Source organism: Porites lutea, chromosome 6, assembly GCF_958299795.1.
Source record: "Porites lutea chromosome 6, jaPorLute2.1, whole genome shotgun sequence".
Taxonomy (NCBI): Eukaryota; Metazoa; Cnidaria; class Anthozoa; order Scleractinia; family Poritidae; genus Porites; species Porites lutea.
The window spans coordinates 22989277-23016484 of record NC_133206.1 but is presented as its reverse complement, the minus strand read 5'-3'; the positions used below and the strand labels follow the sequence as shown (position 1 = coordinate 23016484).

The window sequence follows — 27208 nt, the reverse complement described above, 5'->3', positions numbered from 1 at the left end:
TCTTAGGTCGTAGTTGTTTGATAATTCTGAGCAAGTAGGCCATCTTAGGGGGGTCTTCTCCGATCGCATTACGGTGTAGTAAAATGCTAAACACATCCAAACCAGAGCGGATCGTCTCGCGCTGTCCGCCAGGGATAAGCTCTCTGCAAACGATCATTAAACTTTGTAGATTCGCTTGATCTAATTCGCTGCTGAGGTCGTTTAGAAGAATATTGAATTCACTGATTTTAGAAACCATAGTTGGCTATCGGCAGTGCACGGTGAGTGTAAACTTTGGACTATAATGAATTCACTTCCGCTCTTACTGGGAACTGAACTGTCTGAACACGCCTTTCCCGTCTCTTACAAGTAAACCCTGCTTTACGTCTATCTGTCTTTCTTTTATAAGTGGGTATTTCCCAACAAGCCGAAATACCATCAGATTCTTCCCTTCTTTTGGTTTTTGTTCGTTTTTGGAAGTTATCTTATCTTGAAGAGCAGGACGATAGAGTGGGTCAAGAAGAGTAGTCTACAATACCCCTCTGAGGAATCAGCATCCTCGTTCCCAGGGCTCTTCCCATTCTCTAAGGGGAAGCCCTGGGGACGAGGTTGAGGCGTCGAAAATTCTAGATTTGTTAGAGGGTCTTCTTCAGTGAGCAGGCTTTGCCTCATCTGGATACGATTATTCCAGAGATGCCACGATGGACAGTTAAATTCGCTTACACAATGCTAAGCATATTTTTATGACGTAGCCAGCTCGGGTTGGCTTGGCTGTTGTCTTGTTTTCTCATGATGTTTTCGTTGTAATTCCATGAGAAAGCGGGCCGACTCGCTTGCCACCTTAAGATGACTATCGCACAGGACGTCGAAACGTCATTCATTTCTATGAACGTTCCCAACAAAAAAAAAAAGGTAAACGGTTCCGCGTATACTATTTAACAATTATTCCTCGAGCTCGAATAGGCTCTGCGTCGGCCGAATGGGCTATTGACTCAAGAGGCCATGAGGGCGAGAGGAATAATTGTTTTAGTAAAATCCAACTACTTGGTCAAAAATATCAAGAATAAAAAACTTTTAGCTAGTTAAAGCTAGACTTTAATCCTTTTTTGCCGCCAAAAAGCTCGGGCTTTTCGCTACTAGTGGGCTATAACATATAGCCTAGTAGTAGCTCAACCAACGCAGCATTTATAATAGACCACTAGCTGGATTTTACTAATGAGTTATAGTTGCACTTGGGACAGGATTGCTGAACACTTAAGAAGCTACAGTCGCATGAGGCGATGCTTCTTTCGTGCTTAGCTAGCCTGCAGTGCAGGCGTTTTCTTCGGGCGCGCAAATGTTTTTGCTCGCAAAAGCACCATGTTGAAACTTTCAGAGGAGCTCCCCAATCTTGCACTGTCATAAAATCAAAGATGGCGGCTATAACACTACGAACACGGACAATGTTTCGCCCACCCAAAATACGCCGTCCCCTTGGATCCGCCACTGAAATGAACGAAGCGCGGAAGGCGAACGCGAACTCGAGAAGGTCCAGTGGTACAGATGCAGTTTAGAGGATTGTACAGGGACAAGGGTAGTCGACAAAATTACTCAAAATAATTGTGCAAAAAAATTTTTTTAATACAAAAACGAAGACAAGAAATAACAAAAACACAAATGAAAAGAAATTTACTCAACACTGCATGCAAACTGGAGTACAACAAAGACTTGATTACAAAATATTGCTGTTATAAATCTCCCTTACTATTGTATAAGCCATTCAAGCTCTGACCATTAAGCGACAGGACATGCCAACTAGGAATTTTCTTTCCCACTTTTGCACTTATACATGTCCCCCAAGCTCTCCTCAGATGCTTACACAGTCTTGGCAAATCCAACACGATTGTTACCAAAGTCAAATTCAGTGTAGTATGGGCCAATGAACACATCTCCCAGAATCCACAGGGGACCAGCAGGAACATCAATACCCAGGAAACCGCTGAGGCACTGGGTCTGACCCAGAACTGTCACCTGAGAGGACAAACACGATCTGTTAATCTCAATTATTATTCGCTCAAAATATTTCCCCGATTCTGATTGGCTAAAAGCACACGCATAATTTACCATAACCAGTTACTGATGACCAAATTTGGAAGAATTTTGCGATTAATGAACCTATGACGTCAAAAGTACAGCCTTCTTTCAGGTTGATGCACCGTTAACCAAGAATACCTGGGGATGAGGTTGAGTTGTTTTGATTGTGAAAACAAAAACGGCGAACACTTCACTCGTTTCAACAGTAAGAACTAGGCGAAATAATGGCTTAAAACATGGCAAGAATAGCAAGAAGACAACTCGAAGGGTGACAACTGCTATTTGGAGAATATCTGCAGAGCTGAACAACTCTAACCGTGCACTATCGAAGATGAACTTAACATTGATGGAGTTAAGAATGTTTTAGCTATGTTTACTAGGAATTATTTCGAATATCACATGACGAATTATGGAGATCTTGGAGGGTGTTATCCGCCTTGGCCAACGGCCTTGAAGGATAACACCCTCCTCGATCTCCATAATTCTTCATAACATACTCAGCCTTATTCTTAAATTGTTAAATATCAATTTACAAAGGGCGCTTTCCATTCAATGAACCAACAGTTTCAAAAATTTGGAAACAGCAGCAGATGGTACAGAAATTTCCAAGAAAAATACCCGAAACTGTTGCGAAATGCGAACAACTCAGTCGAAAATTTATGAAATTCCGGAAGGAAAGTTGAATGGAAAGAAAACTTCCAGGAAAAAGTTCCCCAAAATTTGGGTATACCTCGCCAGGTTCTCCTCTCTTTGGAAATTTTGGAAAATACTGTTCCACTCGCTCCTGGAAGTTGCTGAAATTCAAACCGGACTTTTTGGTTGAATGGAAAGCACCCAAATTCTCCTTTGTTGTTTCCATGCACATCTTATACATAATTATACATGTAGAAGAGAGGCAGGAAGTTAAAAAATCCATGATGGGAGATCACGACCTTAACTCTCATATCATCAAAGCACTGACAGATTTTCAGTGCTAGTGATGGAGGTAGAAATCTATAAACTTCATATTTGATGCAGTTTGCTTTCACTCATCAGACATTGACCGACTCTAATTATCTATTTCAGAGAGGAGTCTGTCTTATACATGTACAGGTGTTCTATACAGTCAAACTTCCGTTATATGGACACCAAAGGAACAGATTCAAAATCAAGGTCACTATAACGAAAGCGACAGAAAGATAAAATTTAAATTTCAGGTCCAAGTTGTTTGGAAGCTGGATAACACTTTTCACCTTACAGGGTTCAAGTTGCCAGGTAAATATAACAAGTAGGCAGGGAATCAAACAGCTAAGGATTTCTTTTGGTTCCATTTTTCTTCTATTTTCCTTTGGAAGTAGCTGGGGGCCACTTTCTTAATAGCCAGGGGACATCCCAGCCCCTGCCTCTCAATGACAGCCCTGACTAGATAACTGGATAAATCTCTATCAAGTGAATAGCGCTATCCAACACTATCCATTAGATACCGTCAAATTCCAAAAATAAGCCCCTCCATATATAACCCACCCAGGACTTGTACTTGGAAATTGCCCTGAAATACAAATTAAATCAAAGCAAAAAGGGTAAATTTCCTTCCCACTATAAGGCTAGCCTAATCAATTTTCAAACACAAATTTCCCTCCGTAGATAAGCACCTCCAAATATAAGCCCCTCAAAAAGGGCTTGTGAAAAATAAATTATAAGCCCCGGGGCTTATTTCTGGAATTTAACGGTAACTGGATAAATCTTGAGTGGATAACACAATCAGTTTCCCGCATACTCCTCCGCTGGATAGCAGTATCCAACACTATCTGCTAGATAACTGGATAAATCTCTATTGAGTGCAGGATAACACAATTCGTTTCCCAATACTTGACTGCTGGATAGTGATTTATCAGGTGGATAGCGCTATCCAACTTCTGAACAACTAGGGTCAGAAGAATGTAATGCACCCAATACTAAAGAAATACAGTTAAACATTTTGCTTTAGTACTATTTCTTGCTAGTGGAGGACATCTTACAAGATCTTACCATTCTTTTCAAAGTGTGCCTGGATACCTTAACCTCAGGTTAAAACATAGGTGAAATAGATACATAGATGAAAATTTTGACAGGTTTACTTCAAACTGGTACTGTGCTGTTGCTTGGTAGCAGAAACGAGTTTCTGATGATAGGTTATTCTTGAAAATCAATGTACAAACCTTCAGAACATAATCCTTTCCAGTGAGAGTGAAATTTTTTCCAGCCAGAATAAAGTCGATCGGTGGAAGGGAATCAATCTTGCTGCAGTCAATCACGTACTATTAATTAAAAAAAATAAATGAAACGCATTATAATCACCACAATAAAGAGTCCTCTTAGAGCATTTACCCATATCAGAGCTTTATGCATGTAGCTTTACTGGTAACCTGAAAAAACTGCCAACATTTCACGACACCATCATTAGTTTTGAAGCGAAATGATGTGTGAGGAACGAGCACAGAAATTCCAAAACTGATGATGCCTCATTACCTTGATCTGGGTAGTGTTTCTGACTGGTTGAAATTTTATCCAATTTGAAGCACTACTCAGTTGGGTTATGCACATCAACAGCATGGAATTTCTCTGCTCATTTCTCAGACATCAGTTTCCACAGAAACTAATAGGGGTGTTGCAAAATTACATCTGTTTTCTCAGGCTAATTTGCTAGTACCCAACTACATTTTGACAAATGGTTGAATGTACATACCTCTCCGCCAACAATGGGTGAAGCTCCAATCAGTGCATTTAACTTCTTGACTTCGGCAGTAGGTCCACCAATGAGAGATGTACCAGTGTCAGCGATGGCCTGGCAGCCCCCCTCACAGAAAGCTGTTCCACCAACATTGATACTATTAAAAAATTAATGGCAGTAATAATGGTTTGATTATTTTTATTCAGCCAAAGGAAAGGTCTTCGGTAACGCTTTTTTTAAGCAGCAGATTCATAAGAGAAACAAGTGGCTATGAGCAATTTCCTTTCACCTAAGAAATAAAAATAATATGTTTCTGGTGAAAGTTCAGGGTCTAAAATAACAAATTGCTGGAAATTTGTTCTGGCCTCCAGCTAGCCTCAAATGAAACCCATGCTTGGGGATGTGAAGGGGAAATGAACCAAATTTACACCGTTTCAGGGGCTCAAAATAGTTTCGACTTGACAAATGCAAGGCACACACAAGTAATGGGCTACATTGGTAAGTTGTGCTTCTTGTAATTAATGATATACCCTGAGCCAGGAAGTGGTTCACTATCTCAAACATACATACAGTTACAGAGCCGGAAAGAAAAAAAAACTTACCCATCCATCTTAAACTGCCAGTAGCCTTTCTTGCTGACCGGAACATAAGTGAAGTTACCAGTGTAGTACTTAGGATCAGAGCCACCAAGGATAAGCTCACCTCCGGTGCTGCCAGAGGGGTTCCTTTTGAGGACAACAAAATCTCAATTACTAGAACTGTACTGTACATTGATTTAAATGTTCTCAAAACATAGCCAGTCTTCACGTCTTAATGATGCTGACAGTTTTGATGACTTTCAGCCACCTTTATCAAAACTTTCCAAGGGTAAAATAAGCTATTTAACAGCATTGTTATTGAAATTTTAATTATAAGTAACAACAGGGCAGTGCCTTGCATGGGTCTACGGTCCCATTTGCACTATTGTCCTTTTGGGGAACTGCAATTGTTTTTTAATTGTTCTTGTAATTATAGTTAATTATTTTTATTTTATTTCTTTCATGATTACAGTTTTGCCCAGAAAAGTGTCAAAAAAAATCAAAGAAAGGTGTACATTTGTTTAGATCAGGAGTCACTTGGGGGCTTTAATATTCCACAGACTATTTCTAGTTAACTTGACATATGCAGATCTGAATTACTGCTTATCACAGTTTGCTCTGTATTTGATGCATTTCTAAGGATTCAATAACTTTTCAAATGTAAATTAAGATGGCTTTGATAAAAAAATTTGAGCAATACAAACAAGAAAGTGACAATTCTTACTGCCCATAAAACACATTAATTTCTTAATAAGTAAATCAATTCTAATAAAAATTAACAGCTTGTATTTTTCTACATGCCAATTTCCTGTAATTAAAAACTCTGCCAAAAAAAACCCTTCAGAGTTTTCCAAATTTTATCTACAACCTGGAAATTTTGCTGTAATTCTTTGTTGAATTTGATTACACTTTGAAGAAGTTTTTTTGGCGGATTTTTTAATTGGATCTAGTTTGTGTAAGCAGGGTGTCTGCAAAAGCAAGGTCTATGCAATGCGATGGTTGACTTTTTGATTATGTCAGTATGTTACTTTTAGCATAAACAAACAAACCTGTCCAAGTAGAAGGAGAAAACGGGTTCCGGAACAAGTTTCTGTTGGACCATCCCCTGGAAAACTGGAGGGACATGATCAACCGATATGCTGGGATATCCCATGCCAAGGATTCCATCAAACTTGGCCATAACAAAAGCCACTCCGGGTTCACTGGTAGCTTCAGCGAAGGTTTGATGTGTCACCTTTAAACTGCCAACCTACAATAATAAAAATAGCACTTACATTTTCCTGGAAAATCAGTTCTTGTAGTGAACAATCAATATTGGTGAACATTTCAAGCAAAGAGTACTTTAGGTCAAAAGGCAAATGAAAATTCTTACTGGGACAATATCGGGAAACAAAATAAAATGACAAAAAGTAAGACAAAAAATTTCCTTCATGTTAAGTACTTTTTAAAGTACATGTACATATATCACCTCTGTCGAGACAAAAGAAAATTGAAACTTTTTACAAAAGCTGAGTCCCTTAGTTTCCCGGGGTGGATACTTCTGGGAATTCTTCGTGGGGGTGTGCCGCTCGGTTCTTCAAATCCTGACCCTATTTCAGACCAAAAATTGTCATTTTTCACACCTGTTTTCAGACGAGACCGCTAAAGTCCATACCTGTTTTCAGACCTGGCCTTTAGGCAAAAATTATGTCTTTATTACTAATGTTAGAGCGCAAACAAAAAGATTCTTCAAATCCATTTAGAATTCGCATATTTCTCCTTCTTTCTTACTCATTTGGAATTGAAACAATAAATACGTTCATACACTCCCACAGTTTCCTCAAAACCCATATCCGATTCCAGACCAAAATCAAAATCTATAGCCATTTTCAGACCCAAAAAGTGCAAAAACCCTACCCAATGGGTTGGCACATACCTATATGGCCTAAATCAGGGAGTACCCCAACCTTCGCCCCACCGGCACAGTTTTTGATTCATTCAAGCCATTAAAGTGATAAAGAAGTGAGATTGGGCTGACGAAGAAGAAATTAAACACACTGCAACCACTGACAAAAATGAAGCCTTGACAAAACAACTCTTTTTGCATGTACAATGTAGCTTATAACTCATGCAATCCTCAAAACTTTTGTTTTAAAGTACGTAGCTATGATACTATAACACTCAACTGTATATTGACAGTGAGTCTGAGTCACAACCTGGTCGATCTGTTACATGACTAATATAATAATTTTTTCACACTTACATCAACAGTATCAGTGCTTAGAAATCCTTTCATGCTGCCACTGCCATATCTGATTGCAAAAGCTGTTCCATTTTTTTCATAAGTGCTTGACTTGCTGCTGTCATATTTGTTATGTAGTACTGGAGATTCAAAAGAGTACTACAAGGTTAACATTTTAAGTCCTCCTTCACTCTCGAAATTTCAATTTGTGAATCAAGGTTCTTGTAAGCGACCAAATTTTAATTCAACAAAGTGGTCATATCTAGAGCTGGTTGCCTACAAACATGGGTTCCCAATTAGTGACTTGGGATAAAACAAACGAGGATGGTCAGGTACGAGGCTATAATTTCTATACTTACAACAGGCAATATCTGTGATTGAACATTTTTTGGAAGGAACCCATAAGTTGGAAGACCCAGTGTCAAAGACAACTTTAAATTTCTGTCCTGGAGTTCCGATCATGATTTCACCATAGTACTGTGCATCAAGATAGTTTGACAGTGGCTCTGGCCATGGACCCCCATACTGCTTGCCATGTTTTTGCTGCCATTTCTCTCTAAGCTGCTCCCGCGTGATCCCAGCATCTGCGAGACCATCTCGGATTGTTCTCATCTTAAACAAAGGGATTCTAAAAATGCCAAAAAAATAAAACGCTGATCGCACATCTTGCATGTATATACAATAGTACTTACATATTGCAGCAAGGCATAGTCTGAAATGTCATATGTCTCCACCCCCTAACCCATGGGGGAGAGAGACGTCTGGATTCCGAGTGCTATAATGCTGTCCGGTGACATCACCGATTAATTTATGCATTTCTGCATAAATTTTGATTTCTTAACAAGTTGGCAGCCATAGGTTATGGAACCATGAACAGCAGCAAGTTATAGCCAATCAGAAAATACTCACCATATATGCAAAAGTAGGTGATGTCACTGGACGACATTATGATGCTTGGAATTCAGACGTCTCTCTCACCCCCTGTCCCTACAGGTTAGGGTGTGGAGACGTGTGACATTTCAGACTATCCCTTACCTATCAGCAGCCTTTAGCTCATACAATGAGTATAAGAGATCAAACCATGCCTTAATTGGTTGGTTAAAGGAGGATAAAAACAATGAAAAGTTCTACAGCCATGATAAAAATATGGTCGTGGACTCTTAGGAGAGATGCTTGTTTACAAAAGGTTCCAAATGTAGTGATTTAACTGGGAAAGTTTTGGTGTTTTGTCACTAACACTTTGTATTAGACTACAAGTAGTCCCCATTTTTGCTCAGGGAGCATGAAAGTCACCACACGCAAGAAAGGTGAGATGCGGCAGGAAAAAACTGGTGCACCCTGAGAGGACACAAACCAACCATGAAGGAGACACCAGTAAGATGCAGTTCAAAACTTTGCTTAAATGGATTTTCAGAAGATAAAATAACTGCAGCCATTAGAATTCTCTGCTTACATGTAACAACCATTTTCTAAATATCAAAATTATCACACTGTAATTATATCCACAGAGGGATAAGCCCCCCTCCCCCTTTTCAGGGGAAGAAAGTTAATAAGCCCCCCTTCCCCCCTGATTACATTGTATCGTCCCCTCCTTTACGTTTCGCCCGTTTTGGGTTTACACAGGAGCCCATCCTGGTTTACAGTTATTTGAAAATCTCAAATTCTTCTAGGAAAATATTCAGATCTTGTGTCTGATCGCCAAGAGAAAGCCTGCTTCCCTGGTGATACACATAGCTGGCTGAGAAATTATCAGGGAGAAAACGAAGAAGACGGCGCTTCAACATGATCAAAATGAGCGCGACAAGGACCGTCAATTTGGAACAAGCCCTTAAGAAGTGTGCTGTGATGGTGATAAAATGACTTTCTTCTTGTTTGTTTTTTTGTTTGTTTTTGTTTTTGTTTTTTCGCGAACCCGAAATCAGAGGTAGATTTGCGTAAATCAGTGTTGGTCAATATCTGCCAGATTTTTAGTTTGTCCGTAGCAGGCGTGTGTAATTAGGGAGACCTAGGGAGTTTTAGCAACGACGACGGCGACGGCAACGAGAACAGCAAAACAGCAATAGGTTTATTAAGCAAAACAACAAGTTTGCACGTGCATCACGCTTTTTTGTCCATTTCTTTGCCGTTACTGCACGACTACGACGTGAAAATGCCTAATTTCACGTTTTGTGGTGGATGTAAACAAGCGACGACGAAATTTTCTTCCTCTTTCTAAACCTGAGTGCGGTCCCCAAGAAATCATCTCCAGGAAAATTTGCCTTCAATAGACATTTTCAGCGAACTGGAATAAACGCGAGAAAGTTTGAAAGAATGCTAATTCATTTTAAATTAAGTGACGTTTACGCAGCCGTCGCCGTCGTCGATCAAAACTCCCTATTGTTTTTACAGGCCGCCCGAGGGAAACACGTCCACGAATTTTTCTTCCTTCGTCCTAAAAAAACGGATATTTTTTAGTATGAATAAAGGATATATGCTGTTTGAACTCATTTTCCCAGTACCGTGTTTCTTCGGCATCGAGGTTGTGTAACATCCGAAGACTGGCCGAAGCCTGTTAATTGCTCTTATCTCAATTGCAATGCCATGCATCATCCACGTCGAAGAGCATTACCACCTGCATTACTACCTTGGGGTACTGCGGGAAATAGTTTTGTCGTCAAAGGTGCTAGTGCTGTTCCTTACTTTTTCGTCTGGGCTGAGTCGCTCGAAGCATGGTTAGCGTTAACCATTGGTTAAGCAGTATCAAAACCAATACGTTGTCATGGTATTAAACGCTGGTTAACGCTAACCATGCTTCGAGCAACTGGGCCCTGAAATACAAAACGAGTGTTATAAGTCATAATGTAAATACTAAAAACGTCACCAGCATACACTTTTAATTTCATTTTTAATTTATTATTATCTTTTTAATGTCATACAGATTGGTACCCTGGGTACCAGAGGTTCGTTTTGTCGGCCGAAGGCCTATGACACGAGCGGTGAAGCCACGAGAAAAAAGCCCGGGCGCAGAGCTCCTTGATTTAGGCTTTCTTTTCGCGCGGGTCACTTTTTAAGACTTGGCCGAAACCGGAAACCGCGCATGAAAAGCCTCTGGCACACAGTGTAACAGACTGACAATACAAGTTAACAAAAATACACTGAAAATGAACGCAATTTTGACAGACAACAGACCTTTATCTCGCTTATCCACATCCGCGTCTAGCTTGTCTAGCTTGTCGAGTTTCAGTCAGGTTGCTCGCAAAATTCAATTGGAGACATGTGTGGGGTAGTCATTGCACTAGTGGGGTAATTTTTTTCGAAAAATTTTGCTTTGTATGGATTATTTTGGGGGAATAAAACAATTGTACTCCCTCTCCTCAATTTCTAATGGTCCACCCCTAGTCACCAGTGTTTATTGTGCTTTAGTAGGACTCGTTATTAGCTAGTACAAATCCTTAAAAATCCCTAAATGTTTCAACACAATGCTTCCAATATTATAAACCGATCATGAAATTGTTAATTTCTCCCTACCCCAATAACCAATTGCAAGTGGGCGTACAGTGGATGTCACGTTCAAGATCGCATTTGATAACTCATGGACCAATCATTTCCAGGTTGCTGTTATTCCTCCGTGAAAAAAAATTGTATCATAGCAACGTAACACTGCCTTACGAAACGCGCTGCCTCACCGCTAATTATAACTCCGTCGTGAGCGCAAACCATAGTGATCTGTCAAAGAGCTTAGAAGGGTAACTAAAATGGATAAGTCTATGAAGTCAGTGTCGGCAACCAGGACTTATTCAGAAGCAGTAAGAGGACATTCCCCAGGTACATGGCCAGATTATCAACACGAATCAGAAGAAGAAGCAATACTTTTTGCGACTAAGAACCCCCTGACGGTGCGTAGGTAACTAAGATGCGTTTGCTTTTATTTTCCATTATAACTCTAAGGACACGTTTCAATACTATGGGTACCAGAGGTTTTTTTCTCGCGTGCGACGGGGAGATTCGTTTTGTTGGCCGCAGGCCGACACGTGTTTGGCGAAGGCCGAAGACGAGCTTTTCGCGCTGGTTTCCGAAACCAGGAGCCGATTACTGCCGAAACCGGAATCCGAGCATGAAAAGCCTCTGGCACCCAGGGTAACATTTGAAAAGCTTTGCCTATCAATACTTCAGTCTTCAGTTTGGTAGGTCAAGGTCAGTTTAGGATTACGCATTATATTTTCCCCCATCCCAGATCCTCCATCCTCCATCCTTGATCCCCGATTCTACTTTTCCAGTAAACCCCTGGCAATGACAAATAAATTGCTTTACACCCTTTCCTCGTAACGTGAGCGAGAATCGCCCGTGACTTAACGTGGGCTGTTCTTCCTGAGACATAACTTTACGCACTTTGTTCTGTTTTGATAAGGGAATCAGGTCTTCAAAATTTCTTTAGTCTCTGATGGTCTTTGATTTCATTAACAGCTTCAGCTTCAAGAAAGAGGGTCTCAACGGGGGTTAACTGATAGGCGTAAAACGGCCTAAAATTTAGTCGACAGCCGTAAGGGTAAAAAGGGTTAACCGTAAGGAAATGTTTCCTAGATTTTTTAAAGGAAGGAAGGTGATAAACTCACGTATGATAGGTTGAACCGTGCCTTAACGAGCAGCCAGGAAGTTCGGTCTAGGGTCATTTGATCATGGCCTAGCGTCTCGCCAAAAAGAGCTGCAAAACAAAAAACTATTCTTTATCGACCCAGCAGCAGCTACAATTGTAGATCTAGAACTACCCTGTTGCTCTGAGATGGTGAGATCGAGCTTTAGTGTCTTGTGTAATTAAATGTCCGCTGACCGCGTCTCTAGTCAGCTGTCTTAAGTTTATACTCGCTCCTAGTTTTGTATTTCTCTGCCCTGAAACGTCCCTGTAGAGTGTTTCACTCACGTGGTCAGCATCTATGCAAATTTAGTGGAACAAAAGAAAGCGCTGCATAAGGAAAGAGTTCAACTCCCACAGGACTGGTTTGGGACACCAACATGGCTGCCGTTTCATTGTTTGGGACACCCATATGGCCGCCGTGACGTCATGTGAAAACACTCTATAGCGGGGAGGAGCGAGAGGAGACCACCGTATTCGCAGGCCACAATCAGTCACCAGTATGACCTGGTTTGACTGTAAAATAGTCTAGCATGATGTGACAGCACAAAGGAATCTAACCGGCACAGTTTGTTAGTTTTTTCCGTCCTTAGCAGGAACTTTTATTGTGGAAAGACAAAAGTAATCCTGACTTACTTTTTAGAAAAGCAGTCGATTATTGAAACTCACCGCCCTTCTATACCGCGATATTGCTGCATACAAAAAAATGGTTGATGAGTTCGTATATATAATTCAGAGAGTCTGGGCACTCGGACAGATTCGGACGCAGATGAGACGAAGCAGAGAACCGGAATCCAAGTTGGAAAAACTGAAAACAACATCGGATTCCAAATCCGAAAAACCGCTTATATTTTTGCCACTGAAACGGCGAAAACCATATGCTGAAAAATGGAAAACTGCAAACCGCAAAGGACGCCAAAACCGAAAATCCGACGTTTTTCAGTGCAAAATTAAAAACCGAAAAACCGACCTATAAAATTCCAAAACTAAATATCCCAACGCCAGCCCCAATCTTATCCAAGGGGTTTTTGTAAATTTTGACCATCAGAGCTCTCCTGTAGATGTCCTTGGCGCCTCTTCACTTAGTCTACGTTGCTGCGGGCCCACTCATCGTCTAGACCTTTAGTATAGTCCATCTGCACAAAAGCCGGTCTAATATCAAGCAGAGTCGCAAGGATGTAATGTGAGCGTTTCTGATAGGCGGGATTCTTAAGGGTTTCTTACGCGCCTCACGATAGATCCAATTCTTACGTCCATGTGACGGTTGGGTGCAGGTTAGCCATTCAACAGAAAGAAGTTGGCAAAGGGCGAAACCCTTCTTCTTGAACAAAAAAAATGCTTTGAGAGATCGAATTTCTTCAAGGTCAGAATGTGTTTGTAAATTCCAGCATCCTCAAATCGCTGCGGATGCACTGCCGCGTATTCTGTAATCTCGCCGACACTTTGGTTAGATTCAGAACAAACCAGGAAATCATGATGTTCACGGACAAAAAAAACTACACACGTGTAGCTATTCAGCTCCTGGCACTTCGCAGAAAACCAAAGAAACTAAGGTTATTTTACCGCAATAAAAAGCTTACGGCTTAAACAGAGGTAAAAGAAAACCAATTAATGGTAAACTGCATTCTGTGATCAAATCATATCAGGAAACATCTACAGCAAACATAATAGATAGATTTCAGCCAGGGCTAAAAGCGAAGCTCTCGATAATATTTATAGTTTGCTCAAACTAAATATAAAATCGTGTAATGCTAAGCGGCGAAGGCAATGAGAACCGTGAAACAACAATAATAGGTCTAATTAGCAAAAAAAACAACTTTGCACATGTGTGGCACACTTTTTTTTGCCATTTCTGTGCCGTTGTTTTGCACGACTACAACGTGAAACGTCTAGAAACTTCCTGGTTACACTTTTTATGGAGGAAATGTCGTACATGTTCTTGTTCACTTTTCACTGCCGCTTATTTTTCCCTCGGTGGCCGTTAGCATTTATCATTTTCTCACCGCCGCTACAAATTCATGTTGTTCCCCCAGTCTAACCACAGGCGGCCCAGACGTAGTATGTGTCACTGAATGAATATATTAATATTCAAATGGCCAAATTAAAATTAATGCGATAAGGCCTGGTTCAAACGCCGTACTTTTCGGGCACGATCGATCCATTCAACCGAAATTCCAACCGGTCCGACCGGGAAAAGTGGTCCACCTCAAAAGGTGGACCCGTTTTTTCGAAACTTTTCCGGTTGGACCGAACCGATCCATTGAGTTTTGGACCGAAATTTCCGGAAATTTTGGTTGAATGGATCGCGCCCTTCATGTGCCGAACCTAACTGAATAAGTTCGACTTTGGAGCGACACTGGCGCCACATCTGATTCAGACGGCGTAGCGTGTGTCGAACCTAAGTTAAGTTCGACAAAAGTTCGACAGACTGTCGAACTTAACGCTTTTGCCGCACCAAACTAAAACTGCCGTACCAAATTGATTCAGACGCCGCTCTTTTGCCGTAGTTAATTCATCAGTTAGGTTCGGCACATGAGTGGAGCGGCGTCTGAACCGAGCCTAAGTCGTCGAAACTCCAATGAACTAAAATAGTCCAAAAGTCAAAATATAACAAAACAAAGCTAAAGCCTGGTTCAGACGCCGTACTTTTCATGTGCCGAACCTAACTGATGAATTAAGTACGGCAAAAGAGCGGCGTCTGAATCAATTTGGTACGGCAGTTTTAGTTTGGTGCGGCAAAAGCGTTAAGTTCGACAGAGTATGTCGAACTTTTGTCGAACTTAACTTAGGTTCGACACACGGTACGCCGTCTGAATCAGATGTCGCGCCAGTGTCGCTCCAAAGTCGAACTTATTCAGTTAGGTTCGGCACATGAAAAGTACGGCGTCTGAACCAGGCCTAAGATACCTTTAACTGAACGTATCCTTGTCTTTCCTGGCCGGTTAAAGTGGCATTTTGTCGAGTTTTGCAATTGTAGGTACTATCCAATAAAGAAGAATTAAAGGCTGGTTACAATACAAACGGACAATCTCCACGCGCCTTCACGCGAAGCGCTATAAATTCGAGAATAATCGACGAATCCGCTCCAAATTGCTATCGGCTAATCTGCAGGTAACGTGTGCTCCTGTTCCTTGCTCGCTGGCTCCACAAAACCCATCGCAACTGCACAATAATCGCTCACTCATCATCAAACACTGTTGACCTTTACGCTTCGATATGACCGCAAACTACCAGGTTTCAAGGCCCATGTTCACCCAAACGGCTTTGCGCGCTTGTGTTTTTCTTTTGAAACGATTCTTTTGTCAAATGCAGTGTTTTGATTGGCTTCCACTTTGAGGAGCGTTGCGTGACGATCCTAAAAACGACTGCGAGGGAGACTACAATTGCAGCTTTTTTCACGCTTGACCGAAGCTTAGAGAGACAGTATCAAAGAGGCCAGTAAGACTTTTAATTCTTTTCCAAATGGAGGAAGATATACCGCCGACTTCGTTAAATGTCACCGCAGAAAGCACCTCGAAATTTAAACTGGTAGTGAATGCATATGGATGCCTTGTTCAGTCCGATGAACACAATGAAGGTCATAAATTACGAAACGTCTAAGCACCAGGTGAGGTTTTCCTGAAGCCCGATTCGACTGTGAAATGTTTTGATTCCTCAATCTATTATTTTGTGTTAATTCTTAGGAAGCTTTTAGGTATGTGTTCTCGAAAGAATAAGCTAGAAGTTGTGTTTGCAAAGCGCCGAATCAGCACTGCATACAGTCTGTAATCGCTGTAATCGCTGTATTACACTTTCTTTAGGTTTTGCTAAGGATTGGTTTGCTAATAAGAGTTCTCGCTACTTTAAAGCCGGCTTTAATCGTGATACGCCAGACGATAAGTTTACCTTAAGGATATCACTCGCTTCATAGGTTAAATTAAATAAAGCATTGTTCATGTTAGATTGACTCGCTTGTTTTGCTTTCAACTGATTTCAACGTGACCTTTGTTTACAATTGAACATTCGATGTAGAAGGAACTCGGCAAACACGCTGTCTGTAGAATTTACAGCCAAGAGTTTCTTTCCCATCTCTCCAGGGATTAAAAAAGCGGATTCACGGAGACGAATGTACTTCGGCGACCCCCGTCGACGCGGTCTTCCAACCATGCTTCCAACCGTTCGTTTCGATGGAGCCGCCATCGAAAGTGCTGCAGTGAAACAAACACTCACAGAAACAAAAAGGCTCGATACCATTCCAAAATATCCAAAAAGATGTAAAGAAAAATACCAAAAGAACTTGTTGAGACTTTCTTTTAAACCAGATTTAGCGAACTGTAGAAGATTAACAAAGATTGACTTTACACACTAAAGGCAGCGATTTTCAACTACGCGAAATGTTTTTTCTGGAGTACAGGGCGCGCAATGCATCTAGGGTGAACATGGGCCTTTAATACGCGACGTGAATATTCAAGCTTAGCGACCGCGTCCGCGCGACAATGCAACACTTGCTATGGGAGGGATGGTACTACTGCTTCTACGTCAATCGACACTGAGCGAGGGTCCGCTGCGTTTGTTTTGACCAGAAAACAAAAGGCGACCGCGCGACCGTCCGGAAGTTTTCAACAGGGCGGCCCTGGTTTTCGAATTCTTCTAACGTTCACATTGTTTGTCCAGCCGCTTGCACAGGTTCTTGTCTCTACTGGACCTATTTCCTTAAAGTAATGAAATAAAGAACAGCAACAATATGTTGTCCAAAGTCGCGAGGGACGACGACAATTTGCCACCTAGAAAAAAGGCAAAATCTAGCCTCGGCTATGCAGCTGAATGGAAACTATGGTAAGGAAAAAAGTTATATGCGTTTTTGGTTATGATTTTTATTATTTTCAAAACTCAGGGTCCTCCAACGACGATTTCTTCCCACTTGCATTCAAAACACTTTTAAGGCAGTCCAGAGTAATTAAGATCTCTAAAAATGCATTCTAAGTGGCGCTAATACATAGATAATATCTATAGTTTGTTCATACTAAACATAAAATCGTGTAATGTTAAGGGGCGAAGACAACGAGAACTGTGAAATACAACAATAGGTCTAATTGCATGCAGCACACTCTTTTGTACATTTCTTTGCTGTTGTTTTGCATGACTACATGAAACGTCCAGAAACTTCCTGGTTTTCACGTTTTATGGAGGAAATGTCGTACATGTTCTTGTTCACTTTTTCCACTGCCGCTAATTTTTTATAGCTGCGCTATAAAATTCGTATCTGTTCAGTGATCCTAGGGCAAATTGGATTTTTTTGAAAATTACAAGGGCTTCAATATTATTTTCCCGATTGATTGACCTAGAAAAAATAGTACCATCCCTCCCATAGCAAGTGTTGCATTGTTGCGCGGACGCGGTCGCCAAGCTTGAATTTTCACGTCGAGAAATTAAACCTGGTAGTTTGCGGTCATATCGAAGCGTAAAGGAGGGTGTGAATGGGGTTAACCGACTAGCGACAAAGGGCAAAAAATATTACCGACTACCGACAAAACGCGATTTTTTCTACCTTTCTAGGAAGTAACCAAAGATACCACGTCACAAGTCTTTTTACAAGTCAGTACCACAAAACGAGGATATTGAAATCGGTTTGCAGAGCGTATGCCAAAAATTTCTACAACCCGCCTAGTCCTAAACATTATATGCATTGCGACAAATGCGTAGATTAATCTTCAAAGAAAATTCTTTCCAGTTCAATGGAAAGCTCTACCTCCAAACCCACCGTACCGCGATGGGCACAAAGACAGCAGTTTCCTCTGCCAACATTTTCATGTCATATATTGAAACACAAAGTCTATAAGCAGCTAAACCGTCTTTAAACCAGACATCGTAACTTTCTTCGAAGAAGCAAACTTACATGATTCTACTATTAAATTCACCACCGAAATTCACTGAGACAATGTTTTTAGACACAGTTGTATACATAGGCACAAGATTAAACGAAAAAGTTATCCTTGATGTAAAGACTACGGAAACCTTCCAGCACACATTTTGCGGCTTGTCACCCACCGATTTGTCAAAAGAGTTTGAGGAAAGTGTTTCAAAATTCCAAAGGAACGCTTGATGGTTGATGATGGACAGAGGCTACCAACACAATTTAAAAGACAAATTGCAATCAGAAATAAATGAAACTCACAGAAACCGAAGCCCGTGCTCCTGAAACAAAACCGAGCAAGGAAGGAAAAGAAATGTTGCCTTTAGTGACACAATAGGGAACTTATAGAACCACGACGAAGTTCACGATGACGACGTCTGTTGACTGGGAAAAGACTGGAACGAGAACGTCAGTTTCGGAAGGAAAAAGGAAACTTAAGATGCAATCGATCGGTAGGTCGACGACGACGCTGAATTCAATTTGTAAACACAAATGAAAACTGTGATGTTCGTTCGCAACAAAGTTTTTCGCAATGGCGTCTTTTAAAACAATGCAAGATCTAATGTTTAAGCCGTACGTCTAATTTCATTGACGATGGAGAATTTTTTGTGTTGTCTGACCTTTTCGAGTGGAAAAACACCTGCTTTCCGCACAAAGATTATTCAACTTTCAACCTGAATGAGATGACCGAGTCCGAGTGTCTGTCAGAGTTTAGATTTGGAAAAAGAGACATTCTGATGTGATAGCTGTTTTCCATATAAAGTTTATTTCCTCTATATTAAAGATATATGATTTGCCTTACCTAAATACGTACAAATAAATTTCTCACTTACGAGTTCGCTCGCTCGGCCTCCCCAACTGTTGTCATTCTTCGGAGTAAAAACAATTCATTTTTAGTCTTCATAGCCAATAACATCACGGTTTAACTGACAGACGACTAATAACATCGCGACGTAACTGACCAATCAGATCAATAACCAGAGTATAATAAGATCAACTGACGTAATACAACTCACTTTGACTCTGAAGATGACTACCGCACAGGTTGTCGAAACGTCAGTCACTGTCAACAACAACAGTCCTTTTCAAGACTACGTTCACCCGGACGATCAAACTCAACCTACTTTTGAAATGACTCCTGGGTTCAAACCTTTCACAATACATTTTTAATCGAATTTTCAATCAACATCGCTTGTTAGGAGAAAAAAGGAACGATACTTGGATTTACGAGAATAAGAAAAAACAAAGGACTTCAAAAATCGCTTAAAACAGTAGATTTATGCACCTATCAATGTAAAGCCGGCGGTGGGGAGGAGGCAGGGCATGGGGTGGGGATTTGATTGTCTTTGTTGTCCCTGGGGTAGGGCATTTGACTGATCTTGTTCTCCCGGGGGGATATTTGAATCTTTCTTCGCCCGACGTGGATATATTTGACTGCCGACTTGGGCGAAAAAGACTGATACCTAGCATCTGTTTCTCGCTGCCACGCTTCACGCATGCGCCGTACGGTTTGAAAAGATCAGGAAGTCATGGAGGCCACTGAGAACAAGCGAAGGCTGAGTGGATTTCACTGTTTTGTCTTCAAATTTCATTCTTTGAGCGTGTTTTTGATCAATTGAACCTCTTAAAATACTGTGGTATCAAAGTAAACGAAAGTAAAGAGAAACCAAGTCGATTTTTGCAAGTACAATTGATTAGTGTATGGCTCATTCGCTACAATTAGTGTAAACTTACGAAACTGACTTTTTTTTTACCCTTTACTAAGAACGGTATATTTAAACTTACAAAATGTGGACTTTCTCCTCAAGGTTTATGTATTCTAAGCAGTGTAACACGGATATGGTTAAAACGTATAATTGCAGCTGTAACAGGAACATGTATCTTTGGTGATGCAGCAACGTTTATAAAAGATTGCAGAGTTTTATTTGGAGATATTTTTATTGTGCCTTTCTTGGGTTCTGCCTTGGGATTGACAGCAATGTGCAGCCTAGGGTGGGGAAATTTGGTTGCATTTGACTGGAATGATTTGCTCGTGGGCAGGGAATTTGATTAAAAAGTCAAATCCCCACCCTACGCTCTGCCTCCCTGCCCGCCGGCATTACATTGATAGGTGCATTATACTTGCCGAAGCTTGTGGATTGCAGGACGACGTGATTGTACTTTGTTTGGCGTCGTCGACGACACCACCACGACGAAATTTGCGCAGTACACTGTAACTCACTTCTGGTCGTCGTCGACAAAGTCGTCGTCGTGGTTCTTAAGTTCCCTAATACCAGCCCTTAGTGTCTACTGTAAAAGAAGCTTTAATGGAAAAGTGGAATCTCATACAAAACCAACCGCTACTTTGCTAACTTTTTAAAGAACCACCCCTTATTTCCTAATAGAAAGGAAAACCATGGCAAAGAACATGCTTGTTAGAGCCAAAATATTAAAGGTCAACACACGGTTTCACGCCGGTATAGATGTGCAACCTGTCACCCCTAGCAGTTTTTCACCAAAAATAATTTACGTATCCAAAAGGTTAGAGTGGGCGTTTCCCTCTGTGTCCAATTAACCTCTCTTCATTACTTTTTATGGTGCCCTGTAATCAACAGGGAAACCAAGTTCGCATTTGCAATAAAAGCTTTGGTGAAATACACTATCATGTTGCATAATGAAGTTTAAGTTCAATCAGATGATGCATTTTTACAAGTTTTACATGTTTTATAGCGATCAAAGTCGTGAAACTGAGTGAAACGCGAAACAAATATTAATAATTAACATGCATTTTTACTTATTAACTGAGATTAACCGACAACCGACAAAGATCGAAAATTTTAACCGACTACCGACAAAGTAACTAAATTTTAACCGACAACCGACAAGTGGACCCCCCCCATTCACACCCTCGTAAAGGTCAACAGTGTTTGTTGATGAGTGAGCGATTATTGGGCAGTTGCGATGGGTTTTATGGAGCCAGCGAGCAAGAAGCAGGAGCACACGTTACCTGCAGATTAGCCGATGGCAATTTGGAGCTGATTTGTCGACTATTCTCGAATTTATAGCGCTTCGCGTGAAGGCGCGTGGAGATGATTCGTTCAGGGTTTTGTAGCCAGCCTCTAATTCTTCTTTAGTGGATATTACCTACAATTGCAAAACTCAACAAAATGCCACTTTAACCGGCCAGGAAAGACAAGGATACGTTCAGTTAAAGGTATCTTAGCTTTGTTTTGTTATATTTTGACTTTTGGACTATTTTAGTTCATTGGAGTTTCGACGACTCATCGCATTAATTTGTCCATGTGAATATTAATATATTCATTCACTCTTTAGTTGTCTCTGCTTCACAAGACGAGGTTCCCGGCAAAATGACCTCTAGTTGCATTTGGATTGTCATACCTGTTGATTGAGTTATTTGGTATGTCTATGGTGCGGACGGGCGGACGGGCGGACGGGCGGACGGGGGTACGGTCACGTGATTACCAAAATTTCTCTGATGGGTGGATTGGTATGGGGTTACGATCGCGTCGAGCTTAGCCTGTGAACAGGCCTTTGGTCGAGCGGGATGGGAAGAGGGAAAAGCGAAAAGGCCTGTAGACAAACATTTGGGACCGCCGTCCACGGTACCCGCTGTGTATCAGATCCTGATGCAAGCTCCTATTGGCGAGAACACTGACTGTTGATAGGTCTGATTGACATCGGCTTTTCGGTCGGCACTCGGCACGCGATTTGATCACAGAGTGGCAATAACAAAACAGTCCAAAGACCATTTTACCACGGGAAGGAACTACGCGCTCCGGTCAAAAGACTCAAACTGTCTTTAAAAAAAAACACTAAGCTGGAGTTAAAAGTTACCGAAGCACAATGCAGTTCCCCATAGCTGATGTAGCTTCGGTTTAAGCTGCACTTCAGTCTTATAATTTTGGATCTGTAAATCACCATCCGTGATAATTTTTAAACATTCTACAAAGAAAACTAACGAGCTGGGCCCAGCGTCAGGCAGGATACAACATTGCAGAAAAGCATTACATTCACGGACTAAAGAAAATCGCTTAGTTATTCAGATCCAGAAGGCACTTTGGAGAAAATTCAGACCCTTATTCAGCCGCAATAAAAAGCTTTACACTTCAAAAGAGGTCAAAGAAAATGCCCTTGCATCAGAGGACAAATCCTGTCGACCAGAAACAAAAACCACAGTAAATCGATATGTGTGCCATGACCTCTCAGTGTGAAACAAGCGGCTAAAAATCACATTTGCTCAGTCAAAAAGGAGAACCTTCCAGAGAATAATCTACCCCGCAGAGGAAAAACTTATGGGAACAAGCAGCATTTTGGCATAAAGTAAAAGTCGTGTCGGCCTACCACCCACTTTCATTGCTATAAATACCCGAAGGTGCATTTCCTGTCGGCGATCGAAGCCCTGCTGATCTCTTTGTACTTGTCTTCGAAGCTTCATGTTCTGGAGAAGTCATGATTTTAGGGAGATTAAGATACGGAGACTACGGACTACGGACTACGAACTACGGCTGGACGAGCGTTGTCCATTGTTTGTAGCACTGGGTTGAGTCGTGCAAATATAGAACGTTAAGATTACACTACAGACAGTAGACTACGAGAGAAGAGGCGGAGAGGGAAACAACACGCAAAGATTTTCTTGTTTTCATCACAGTTCACAAGTCAGATTTGCATGTGATCTTATCTTTAGAACAATGAGCAAATTCTTCCATACTTGAAGGAAGCAATTACGTCGGGTGAAATTGGTAAGCAAAGTTTTGGTTACACAGGTTTTATTTTTTTCGCCCATGAATACTTATGTCAAATATTAAAGAAATCGACAGAAATAGTAATAGCTCATTTATAAGATTTAGAAGATGGACTTCTCCGACTACTGATCTGATGTAGTTTGAAGTATTGAAATGCCGTGTTTCGATTGTCTCGAAGATGTTTACATCGAACATTTTTATTCAGCAAATGCGATACAAAAACTCGCATAAACCAAGGTTACACAAGTAGAAAGACACACTGATCAGTTCGAACAAATATTGAAACTTTTCAAGTGCGAAGAGAAAGTAAATTACCTGCATGATTGCTCCGCCTTCTCCTCGGCCTTCAATCTGACTTAGCTAGATAAAAATGTAGTCACAAAAGTGGATTAAAAGCGTAAATCTGAGCAGAAATTAGACACAACTTACAAATTTCGCTTCCCTCTCACTTAAAGCAGGTGAATTGAAAGCTTTTTTACGAAAAGACGAGATTCTTGAATTACCGAGACGGCAAAATACGAGCAAAATATTCTCCGTAGTCCCGACTACGCGAAACAGCTCAACAACTCACCGTAGCGGCAGGACTACGAGGGAAAAATGAACAGTCACGTGGTTTTGATCATGCGCAGTAGCATGTTTAACCTAGTCGTAGTCCGTGGTCGCCGTATCTTAAACTCCCTATTATCTGTACCTTCCTCATTCCAAGTTCGCTCATTGCAGCGGCTTGTTAAATTACAAACCGAACGAGCAAGACGAACGGGCTTATTAATTCTCTTACCGGAGATCAACTACTTTTTGCAAAATCGACAATGAGGTTAGTGCTCCATTTCACTCTGTTTTCAGACGGTGCAAAACACCACTCCTTTCCTGTTAATTTTCCCAAGAGTTACTCACGCGCGAAATTGATTGACCGATAACGATCTTACTGACAGATGATCGGCAGGATAACTACAAGAGGGCGGAATAGCGGCCTCAAATGTTTGTCTACAGGCTCTCTCCCCCCTTTCCCTTCCCTTTCCTCGCTATTTTTACCCAAACAGAGAGCCTCTTCACAGGCTAGTCGAGCTCCGATATAAAACCACATGAACTAATTAGTACTCCATATGCATGGAACAGACCAGCTTCATAACCTTTAAATGTGAGACTCACAGCGGCAAAAATAAGATTTGCTCAGTTAAAGTTTAGAATACTCCATGCACTGCATAATCTACCGTAAAGAGAGAAGGCCGCAAGAAAAATCTCTGTTGTTCAAGCTGACCCTAAGGTCACGTTTCACACTATCACAAGCTGATTCTCTCTTGTCATGTCACGAGCTATGAGTCGTGTTTGGCCTGTCAACACTTATTTGAAATCGGACTAATCACAAACTGCGTAAGAAACTAGCCAACCAAAAACGCCGACATTATGTCCTTCCGACTCTGCGGGATTCGAACACGATATTGTGCATAATATAACCACATCACAACATGACAAGAGTCATGGCTTTCCATACGCATGATTACGAGACAGAATGAGGAAGTATTACTAGCTAGTCAGCCATGAGGAAAAGTATCTGGCAGCTTTGTGCTGCTCATTGTTTTTGCTTGAGAACTGACTACGATCAGCAATCTTCAACCACCAACAGCGGGGAAATATGTCGTACAACAATATCGATGACACGCGCTCAGGGAAATGCTAACGACATACCGATGGATGATGAGAAAACTGAAACATCTAAGGCCAACGAAACTGTCGTTCAACACAGTACGACCGCCGATGGATTGAACATGAAGTTTGTCTCTCTTGCCAGCCACAAAATGGTTCCATCCAAGTTCATAGATTGCTTTAAGAAAGACCCAAAGCAGGCTAAACAGTTAGCCACAGAGTATGCAGCGAAAAAGGCTTTCTCCATCATCGCAGACGGCAGACATAAGCGCGACACAAGCGCTCCATCGCCCACAAATATTGTTTCTGCATTGGGTTCAGATGAGGGAGTTTATTCAGCCGGTGCTGACTGTGGTATGTTTGCGGCCGTTTTCACTGCCTATTCTCATCACTATAGGCTTAGGACATCGCCAGATGATTGGTGGTTCTGTGTTATCAAGAGGGTTGCTTGTGCAATCGATCAAAACTCTTCGGAAGCCTCCGTGCGCAACATGTTTGTCGATCATGAAGGAAAAAAAACAATCGAAGTACAGGTTAACGATCCCACTATCTACACCGTGGATTACAACTTCCTGTTCGATCAAATAACAAAGCAGTTAAAAGAAAACTTAAAAGTGCCCGAGTTTGTTGATGGAGTCACAGCAGATTTTGGAACCACCTCAGCTGTACAGAAGATCGTCTCGCAGATTACGCTGATGTATTCTGTTAATCAATATTTCGACTTTGCAATGATGTGCGGATGTGGAATACCAGCGGTGGAGATGCTTGGCAGGGAAGAAGACTGAATGAAATTGAGTTCAAAGCTGAAAGTTTTAAGAACACTCTTAGAACCCATAGAGAACGACCTTGGCCTTTCTTCGAAATGGTGGGATCTAGTTCAGAAAGTGTTCTGGAATCTGCAGGCCACTTATCGGGGAAACCCAGATGAAGAATGGTGGAGTCATATTATGAGCTATCAAGAGGAATATTCCTCAGGTATGTACGCTACTAGAAATACGTAAATCGCAGGACCTCGCGAAGGACTTCGAGGGAATTGACGGCAAGATAAGGCAAAAGAGAAGAAAATTTATAAATCTACAAATTTTAAGCTATATAAAGAAACAAAACAAAGCTGTAATAACTAAAAAGAAAACTATACGAAAAGAAAAAGACCTTGGGACCTTGGGACCTTCGAGGCACCGGGCCATATCGTTACTAGGCCACTTGAAATGACACAAAAATATTTTATTGAAACCCTTTCCCCTGGGGGCGTCGTTAAAAAAAAAAAAAATAATGAAATGATTTTTGTAAAAATTCATGATAACGTGAAATAATGACAAAAAAAAAACGAAAAATAAAGAAATAAAGAAAAAGAAAAACAATATTTTGTCGCAAATAATTTGTTGGGAGAGTGAGGGCCCATGCAAATGACAGTAATTAGTGAAGGCTTGCTTCTAAACTCAAAATATATTAAAATGGGTCACGAGGAGGAGGGTTTTCAAGCCTTCCTCACACAGCCACCTCTTGTATTGTTTGCTATGTGGTTTAACGGTTATCCATTTAAGCTATTTGATAGTCTTAACTATTAAATTTATACGTCGCAGAAGGTCTTCAATAAAAGTTCATTATTACTTTGGAAACGAAAAATAGAGCAGGAAAACAACTTTTTGGCGAGAAACAACGTTTATTGTGAAGAGTTCGTATAATGTAATCAGCGCGAGTAGGCTACCTAAAGCTCTTCTATTTGAGATTGTAAGTCAGGTTTAATGAAGCCTTTCTTAATTTTTTACTTTACCTGATTTAGGGAGTGTATATTCTCCAAATTAAGCAAACGAAAATAATTTAATTTTGCTTTGTTTCTAAGGAATAATTCCCACTGGCAGAAGTTATATCAGAGAATGGATCACAGATTTCTTGGAGGGACCGCCAAATGTAAGGCAGGACCTGTGGGGCCCTGGTGACTTTACAAGTGGCTTAGTGGCCGTTCCTTTCACTATCAAAGATCCCTGTGGTGTCCAGGATACCGCGGCATTAGTGGCTGGAATGCTGGGTTTCACTGTTCACAGGATACCCAACTCTGATGAGGTGTCTGTACAACCATTCCAAGGATGGTCTCTTATGCTGTCTGACGACTCGCCTTTTTGCAAATTCTGAGCAAACCGCTGATATTGGCTTTATAAATTGGTTTAGTATTAAAACTTAAGTGCAAGGAAAGTAAATAAAATGTTTTAATACTGCAAACTTATTAAGAATTTTTTTCATGCAAATGTGGGCTGGGCAAAAAAACGTATTGGCAAAAATGTCAGCCATTTGACAGAAAGCCTATGTCAAAATGCAGGTTTCTTGAGTTCAAAAATCCCCAAAAACACACTGCAGAAGAAAAACGAAAAGAAAGAGAAAAAGTGAAGAAGAATAAAACATAGTTCCTCTCAGTCTTCGTTTTTTTATATTGCCTACAATTGAGCCAACAATGATTCGCACATTTTTTTTTTTTGGCGGAAATGTCTGACTGGAATTGCTAAAACCCGGCTAGTGAAAATCAATAGCCATTTGACCAAACTGAGATCAAATCACAAGGTTTATGGCTGAAAAGCCCGACATCTGCGAATGAAAAGGAGAGAAAAAAATAGAGAGATGGGCAGAGAAGGAGGAGAAATAGGAGGAAAACAATCAGTCTTTGCAATCTAAGGTTTTATGTTGTCTACTTTGGAGATGGTGTGAACGTTTGAACGAAAAAATCTGTTTGAGCTAGGAAGACTCTAGATCTTGAGCAGTAACGTTTTCAAAAGTTCAGCTGGAAA

At 41.0% G+C, this 27208-nt stretch overlaps 2 protein-coding genes and 1 pseudogene across 3 annotated transcripts in view; 1 reads left to right on the top strand and 2 right to left on the bottom strand.

The window, feature by feature from the left end:
• Positions 1 to 18894, bottom strand: part of LOC140940293 (potassium voltage-gated channel protein Shal-like) — a 399369-nt gene extending 380475 nt beyond the window's left edge. Inside the window, exon 1 of one of the 2 annotated variants that reach the window (XM_073389218.1) lies at positions 18876 to 18894. The gene's annotated coding sequence lies outside the window, so the exon portion shown is untranslated. Of the gene's footprint in view, positions 1 to 18844 lie in introns of both variants that reach the window. The other variant, XM_073389217.1, reaches the window with a different exon arrangement.
• LOC140940295 (lysosomal aspartic protease-like) lies at positions 1581 to 8227 on the bottom strand. The gene is made up of 7 exons (XM_073389221.1): positions 7900 to 8227; positions 7562 to 7680; positions 6369 to 6568; positions 5344 to 5466; positions 4757 to 4898; positions 4230 to 4328; positions 1581 to 1989 (listed from the first exon to the last, which is right to left on the bottom strand). The coding sequence occupies exons 1-7, from the start codon at positions 8210 to 8212 to the stop codon at positions 1834 to 1836; spliced, it is 1152 nt and encodes a 383-aa protein (XP_073245322.1). The 5' UTR covers positions 8213 to 8227; the 3' UTR covers positions 1581 to 1833.
• A 5254-nt stretch (positions 18895 to 24148) lies between the features above and the next one.
• LOC140940290 (uncharacterized) lies at positions 24149 to 26641 on the top strand (annotated as a pseudogene).
• The last annotated feature ends 567 nt before the right edge of the window (positions 26642 to 27208 follow it).

Bases quoted from the DNA above. Each gene is read 5' to 3' on its own strand.
- LOC140940295 (XM_073389221.1), bottom strand. From the start codon at position 8,212: ATGCAAGATGTGCGATCAGCGTTTTATTTTTTTGGCATTTTTAGAATC. The intron at 7,681-7,899 runs GTAAGTATAGAA...TTGAATCTCCAG, and splicing joins AATCACAGATATTGCCTGTT to TACTACATAACAAATATGAC. The intron at 1,990-4,229 runs GTTTGTACATTG...TTGTCCTCTCAG, and splicing joins GAAAGGATTATGTTCTGAAG to GTGACAGTTCTGGGTCAGAC.